At 48.2% G+C, this 7904-nt stretch overlaps 2 protein-coding genes across 2 annotated transcripts; one reads left to right on the forward strand and one right to left on the reverse strand.

The window, feature by feature from the left end:
• Window positions 1–443: 443 nt before the first annotated feature.
• LOC102210762 (IgGFc-binding protein) lies at window positions 444–4423 on the forward strand. Its single transcript, XM_013913601.1, has 3 exons — window positions 444–528; window positions 768–1922; window positions 3424–4423. The coding sequence occupies exons 1-3, from the start codon at window positions 444–446 to the stop codon at window positions 3840–3842; spliced, it is 1659 nt and encodes a 552-aa protein (XP_013769055.1). The 3' UTR covers window positions 3843–4423.
• Window positions 4424–4909: 486 nt separating this feature from the next.
• si:dkey-11p23.7 (V-set and Ig domain-containing protein) lies at window positions 4910–7159 on the reverse strand. The gene is made up of 3 exons (XM_005744163.1): window positions 7057–7159; window positions 5930–6319; window positions 4910–5714 (listed from the first exon to the last, which is right to left on the reverse strand). Exons 1-3 carry the CDS (start codon window positions 7109–7111, stop codon window positions 5290–5292), a joined length of 870 nt encoding a protein of 289 aa, XP_005744220.1. The 5' UTR covers window positions 7112–7159; the 3' UTR covers window positions 4910–5289.
• Window positions 7160–7904: the final 745 nt, after the last annotated feature.

Genomic DNA, 7904 nt, shown 5'->3' on the forward strand with positions numbered 1-7904 from the left:
GTGAGGTGCTTTCGTGATATTTAATGGATCGGATTACATTTTTTATTTTTCTCCGATATCCGATCCAGTAATTTAGGTCAGTATCGGACCGATACCGATACGTAATATCAGATCGGTCCATCTCTAGTTCAGTCTGTAGTCTGCTTGTTGCTATAGAAATGATCACCTGACTGAAGTTTTCAAGCTTAGCTGCTGTTCAATATGATAATCAGCTGTGGTTTAAAAACAAAAATGGTGATGGCCAAAAGGTGTCAAAGGCCGGCCACGGCCATCTTTAATATACAGTCTGCAATCTGTGATCTTTTGTCCGTGTTTTTACATGTTCTTGATGTCATTTACATTTACCCACTCGATCACCTGCACAGTTTATTCTGTGAGTCAGTGAGACCTGCTGTGATGCATGGACACAAACGTCGTAGCACGATGACAAAGACACGGGCTCGATGTTCATGAGCGGGAAGGACAGGATCAGAAATGAGTCAGAGGGACGAGGTGGTTTGAGGGTGGAGGATAAAGATGGAGCTGCAGGCAGGAGGAAAGAGGTGATGCAGAGGGTTGGTGTGACAGAGGAGGATGCTGGGATAGATCAAGCCAAATTTAAATCAGGCAGGGTTTTTGATTTTCAGAGTATTTCTGCTGAATCATCCAGAATTCTCTTTTTATTTGGAATAATTTTCACCAGAATTCCTGAAAATGTGGTAGAAAGGAAGGACAAAGACGGTTCTGTTTCTTCCTCATTAAACAGCTGCTGTGTTTTCTTTCACCAGAGTCCACGGGCCCTGTGCCTTACGACACCGTTGGCCAAAACTTTACCGTTGTGTTTCCGGAGAACATCGCCAGCTACTACCCCAGCCCGCCCACAAACATGGTCATAATCACTGCTTTGAAAAACGGGACAACAGTCCGAGTTCAAGAGTACGACAAGTCTGAGCAACGGGACCTGGACGCTGGAGATGTTTGGAATTTCACCGTGAATGCAAAGCTGGAACTCGGGAAGCAAAACATCTCCAACAAAACTCTGACCATTGACAGCAACAAAGATATCACCGTTCAAGCCATCAGCCGTAAAGAAGACAGTCTGCAGACTGCTGTCGTCATACCTACAGACAAACTCGGCACAACGTACCTCATCCCACCAATACCCACAATTCCCGGCACAAACAATTATCAGGACTTAGTTGTGCAGACGGTGACGGAGCGAGGCCCGTTCAGAATCATCATCGTCAACGGTGTTCAGCAGCAAAACAACGTGAACGTCGGAGGATTAAAGACGCAAGAAGTTTCCCTCCAGTCAGGCCAGGTTGCTCAGATCTGGTTGAATGAGAGTGCAGGGTTTAAAAACGTGACGGCTGAAAAGCCAGTGGCCGTCCTCTTTGGCCACCCCTGCGCCGTCCAGCGCTACTGCAGCTGCGGGCTGCTGTACGCCATTCTGCCGCCAGCCCCAGGCAGGACGCTGAAGTACTTAGTTCCTCCATTTCTGGCCCAGGATGCCGCGGGAGAGACGATGGTACTTTTGGCACAGAACGATTCCACCAGTGTCACGCCTTACGCCTCAAGCTCACCGACGTATGATGTAGCCGGCACAGCCATCCTCTACCGGCCGGGATTACTCCTCCCTCTGATCCCAACAGCAAACTTTGCCTGCTGCTTTGTGGTCACAGCATTATCCACGATCTCCAAGAACTACGCCGTGATCGTGGTCAGCAGTAACGTCACCGACGGGGTTCGTGTTGGAAATAACCACATATCAAGTGCAGACTGGACGAAACTGGAGGGGACTAATTACAGCTCGATACAAGTTCCTCTGAGTTTGGGTGAAACTGTCATCTGGCACACTTCCTCCAAAATGGCCGTCTACTTTAGCGGGAACAATGGAAGCACTTTGTTTGGGAACCAGGCACCTGTCGTCAGTTCAAGCCCAGGTGAGGAACTGCTGCTGATTTCCACAGTTAGTGATAATATCCGCTGTGTGCAGGACACGTCATATGTACCCGTGCATCTAAAAAAACAAAGATCATGAAAAAAGTTTGGTTTGTAATTTAATGCAGACTTTTTATTGTGATGCTTACGTCATTAAAATCAGACGAGATCAGTCGCAGGACTCTCAGTACAGAAACGTCCAGCCTCTGAAGCGTGCTCACCTGAGCGCTCAGCTTGTCCTGCTGAGGTCTTACTGAAGCACAGCTGCTTACAGGCCTTCAGCTTGGATTGGTGTGTCAGATGTTTGGCCTCTCCCACTGATTTGCTGTGGGGTGTCAGGTCAGGTGAGCTGTGGGCGGGTGCTAAGTCCTTAAAGTTCGTCAGCAGATGGCACACGGCCCCGAATCATCACCGACCGCAGACTCAAGCATCTAAGTGTCTGCTCGTCAAGAGTCCGGGAGCCTGATGCTGCCTTTCATTTCCAAGAGAACTTGGACAGAGCAACAGTCCCGTTCTTTCCCTCTTTAGTCCAGATAAGATGTCTCTGATGCTGTCGTGGGTTCAGGAGTGCTTTGATAGTAGGAGCGTGAGGTGGCTCCTGATGCTCAGACACCAGCCTCGGTGCACTCCACAGGAAGATCTCCCACGTTTTGTAGAGCTGCAGGCGTCATTCCCGTTTACCTTCCATTAATATGCTGCACTGTCAGTACAGCCAGCCTGACTCCACCCTCCCCGTGGAGCCTGTCGGCGATCTTCGTCTGGACAGGAGTGTTCCTCACGGTTGTGAGGCCTGAACTAGAAGGATAAATGGTGAAAATGGCCTGCATTTGTAAAGCGCTTTACTAGTCCCTAAGGACCCCAAAGCACTTTACACAATCATCCACCCATTCACACACACATTCACACACTGGTGATGGCAGCTACATTGTAGCCACAGCCACCCTGGGGCGCACTGACAGAGGCGAGGCTGCCGGACACTGGCGCCACCGGGCCCTCTGACCACCACCAGTAGGCAACGGGTGAAGTGTCTTGCCCAAGGACACAACGACCGAGACTGTCCGAGCCGGGCTCGAACCGGCAACCTTCCAAACTGCCAACTCTTGAGCCACGATCGCCGCTGCAGCTCACACATGTGAGCCATGATCAGCAAAATAAAGCAGAAATAAATAAAGAATCCAGAAATGTTTACCTTTGAAGCTAAACTTTGATTTATATAAGTGGGAGAAATGGGACTCAAGAATGGAAACACAAACGTCAGACGCACAGAGCAGCGATGGAGCTGCGATAACAACAACAACTGAAATACAAACTAGAACAGATTTAAAGAAAGAACCCGATGAGAACAAACAGGAGCCCAGGGAAAAAGCAAGCGTCGACTCTTTAGCTGCTTCCTTCCAATAAATGTGAACGACTGCACCCTAAACTTTACGCCTCGGACGTTTGCTTTAATGTTTAGTCTTGTGAAACCTCTGATTTCAGCCTTTTCTTCCTCTTCCCGAACAGATTTCAGGGGCTGCGCCGTCACCCCCGAGGTTCTAGACTTGGAAGAACAACCCAGCGACTGGCGTGAATCTTTTAAAACCTGCGCTGATCGCAAACTAGAGCTGCTCTGCCTGTCAAGCGCCGACCTCCAGAAACAGATCTATGGCAAACTTTACCAGAACAGGTCTTTAACTAACAACACTGTACAAGAGGTGTGGATCGGCATGCGGCGCAGCTCGCTGAACGGGGAGTGGTTCTGGGTGAACGGGGACAGCGTCAACAGCACCACCTGGGGTGACGGCGAGCCCGGTGGGGTGGAGGAAGGCCAGTGCACCATCATGAGTCTGGGAAACGGCACGGGCTTTGAGTGGAGCGACGACGATTGCTGCATGGATGCTCATTATATCTGCTACAAGGAGCCGGAGCTCTTCCCCATATAGGACAGGAGCTCTGCAGCTCTGCACTGTCGTTAGTTTCACTACACATCCTGTTCACGTATAAGCACGCTGTAGCTGCCAGTCACATTTTATGGCTCTGTAGAAGAAAAACATGTACTCTAGTTTAGTCTGAGGGTCTCACGCTCTGCTTGGTGAGACACCTGAACAGCAACCAGCAGCATCTTAGTCCTGAAAACCGAAGCAAATGTGTAACTGAGCATTTAAGAAAGTTTCACTTTGCAGAGGATGTTCCTGCTGATCTGACTGGGAAATGTTACGATCGTTGGGAACCAGTATGCAGCATCACTGGTTTCCTGTTTGATTGTAATCTGAGGAGAGTGAGCTGTTATTTGTCACTATTTAAAGTGTTTGAGCTTCGTGTGTTTGTAGTAATCGGCTCTGCAGAAGCTTCAGCAGAGTGATGCTAACTCGTATTTACTGTTTGCTCTTAGATTACGGTTTCTGGGATAAACGATCAGCTGCTGATAGAATACTTTTCTATAATAACTGAAGATGTAAATTCAAGTGCGATTTTATTCTTTAAGGAGTCCTAAACCGAGCTGAATGTAAGTTTACAGGTAACCTCGTCATCCTGATGCTTTATATTATTTACCTGTTTGAACTCAGCAGAGTTTGCATGTTGAACTGTTGAATCTGCAGTCTGATTGGTCAGAATCATCTATGCACCAGTTTTATTGTAAAAACGATTATTCCAGTCAATCATGGACTCAGTGACACATCAATAAATCTGTTTTGCTGTGACAAACTGGACGCTGGTGTCTTTTATTTGTTCCCAGTACAGAAACGTCCAAAACGATTCACATCTTTACACCTTTAAACTCTAAATATTCTTTATTGTCAGGCTAACAATTTAAAGACTTCAGTAACTTTACTGTTAAATGGATTTAATGCCCAACAACAACATTAATGAGCAAATTTCAACAAATATTAAGTTTGCAGATGATGTGCATCTTTATTCATCAGTTGTTTCAGACTTTATTTCCTCAAGTTTCCTGTAAAAACCTGAAATCATTTGGTAATTAAAGCAAAAACAAAGCAAACAATTCTCATTCTACTTAATTCTAGTGGGTTTTATTGCTTAAATAAAGAAACTTTCAGTAAATGCACATCAAATGTGGCTAATGATGAGCAAATAAGTCTCTCAGCCGCCACTTTTTGAGGCACACCCATTTTTGCTCCATGGCACAGATCTGTGAGGCGCTTATGATCCGTGATGATGTGAAGCTGAGAACTCCTCAGCGTCATGTTCACCCAATCAGCTCGAAGCAGGAATCATACACAGATCTTTTTACGTTTATGACCTCAGCAGCGAGGCATGCATTTGTCTCATCAGCATGAAGACATGTTTATGTTTGATCAGCTTCTAGATCATACTGTTCTAACTCAATGATTACATATATTTTTACCATGATTATATGACTGGCATCAGTCATTTCCTCCAGCAGCTGAGCCCCTGCAGAGCTCCGCCCTGCACCATCCACACCCCCATCCCCACCAGCAGGAGGACTTTTGCCCCCAGAGACACTGACAGGAGGAGCAGGAGAGGAGGTGAAGCCCCGGCAAGAGAGAGAGGGGGCTGGGGGGGCAGGACATACAGGGTGGCCTGCTCTTTACCCAGTGGGTTGGAGGCGCTGCAGGTGTACTGTTGGCCTGACTCCACGTCTCTCAGCTGGCTGACGGTGTGGTAGTGGCCGGTGGAGCCCTGAGCCAGCGGCCTGAGCAGAGAGCCCTCCAGCAGGTCGTCCGGGCCGAGCCACTGGACGTCCGGCAGCGGGGAGCCCTGGACCCGACACAGCGCTCTGTACCCGGACTGCTCAGTGCCCTCCACCGACAGGCCCAGGATCTTTGGAGGAGCTGGAGGAGGAGGGAGAGGAGTCAGATGCTGTGGAAGCCTTCATGCATCTTAATCCTACTAGATTAAAGGTTCTAGCTGCGAGCTAACTGTTGTAATAGAAAATCCACCCTTAAAATCAGCTGACTGTGTTTCACAAAGCTTCAGTACACCAAGCTGAAGAACAAGTGCTGGACTGTTTCTGGGTCAGCTGTGGGCAGAGTGATTTGGGCGGTACCTTCCACTCTCAGTCTGGTCCCCATCTTGTCCTCGAAGCTGATGTGTTCTCGTCCTTGAACCTCCACTCGGCAGTAGTAGCGTCCATTATCCTGCAGGATGGTGTTACTGATGCGCAGCGACAGGTCGTGCTCCCGCGGGTTTCCCTCCAGCCGATAGCGCTGGTCCTGCTTCGGCCCCGGCTCACAGGTGGGGGCTCCGGACCGGCTGGTGCAGCGGTACAGGACGGTGGCTCCCTGCCCGTGGCCCAGACGCCACACGACCTGCAGGGAGGAATGCTGGGAGTGCTGCGGATGGCCGAAGGTGCACGGCAGCACCACCGGGTAGCCCTCGATGCCTCGTACCTCCGGCTGAACCTTCACAAACCAGCCGTCTTCTGCAGAGCTGAGGGCTGATGGGAAAAAACAGTAGTTCAAGTAAAAATCTGTTATAAGTAGCAGAATGTTGCTGTTGTTGCTGGACAACCACAGAAGAAGCTTAAACTTCATTGTTTGCTGATGTCACCTGAGAGGCTAAGTGCAGCTGTTATGCAGCCACCTACCACTAGCTGGTGCTGTAGCTGCAGCAGGGTATCAGTGCTCAGTGAGCTGTTGGAGTCCCTGAACTCTGTAATGCTGTTAGCAAAATGACCAACAGCACAATGATTCATGGCGACTGGCTATGAGTGTGCAGAGTCGTGACCACGCCCACTCACCGTCTGGAAACAAGGATACAAAAGCTCCCTGCAGCTTTTCCTTAAACCTGAATCACTGGATCATTGTGCTTTACCTCCTTTGTCACAATAATCTAACATCATTATTTTACTTAAGACCTGAAAACAAAAACCGTCAGATGACTCACAGACCTGTAATCAGACCTCTTAGAACCGGAGCAGTCGCCCCCTGGTGGTCATTACAAATACAAGTTTGGGTTTGTGAAGCACTGATGTGATTCAGAGACACAACAGACGCACAAATGGCAAATAAAGCACACTTATTATACATTTGGCTCATTTTTAAGCTTCTCATCACTTTTCTAAAGTTCTGCTGTTTCTCTGAAAGAATCTGTGAGGATGCTTCTGTCTGTATTAAAGCACAGAAATGACATCACATCCTGGCACATTAAGACAACGTGCGTAAATCAGCTCACCTCGTGTGACGGACAGCAGCAGGGTCAGAGTGCTGCAGAGCAGCCGGGCGTCCATGATCCGACCAGATAAGACAAAGAAACAGGACGGCTGTGTGTGTGTGTGTGTGTGTGTGTGTGTGTGTGTGTGTGTGTCAGTCCCTCCCAGGACGTCGCTCATGATTTTCCGTTTCTCTATTTATACCCCGTCAAGCTTCCATGTGATCTGAGCTTTGCTGTGTTTGCACGACTGAAACCGTGAAGAGGAACTCAGGTCTGAGCTGCAGAAATAAAATCAGCTCAACACGTTTGGATGAAAGTATTCACACCGTGTACTCGTGAACAAGTACAATAGTGTAGAAATACTCCAAAAAATACACGAGTAACATGCTGAACGTGCGCATGTCATCCCTGCACTCTGCAGTCTCACAATGTTGTATTATTTTATGTTTCTTTCCTTTCTTAGTGAAATTTTAGATTATTTTAACTACTGTTTTATTTTTAATATTTTATGTACTGAACTGGATCCTGTGTTCTGTCCTCAGGATTCTACATCCTGATTGTAAGTAAAGATAAAACGATTAATAGTAAAATATTACAGTTTGTATTTTAGATCAAATCGATAAAGAGAACGTGCTGAACAGCTGACGAGTGGACGGGTGAGGTCAACAGTCGGCAGGTTAGAAGCATCGTTTGTTTGAAATTAAAGTCCTCAAATGTTGACTGATTACATTTCTGCCACCTGGGGGCAGTGTGCTCCCCCTGCATGCGGGACCTCCCTGCTGCTGTGGAGTCGGGGCGTCTGCCTCCCCCCACCGCAGGGAAAAGGGAAACACCACCTGGGTCTGGGTGCAGTTCCCCCCTCCAGGGGC

This window comes from Pundamilia nyererei, unplaced genomic scaffold (genome assembly GCF_000239375.1).
Source record: "Pundamilia nyererei isolate P.nyererei 1_Seehausen unplaced genomic scaffold, PunNye1.0 scaffold00139, whole genome shotgun sequence".
In the NCBI taxonomy this organism is placed as follows: Eukaryota; Metazoa; Chordata; class Actinopteri; order Cichliformes; family Cichlidae; genus Pundamilia; species Pundamilia nyererei.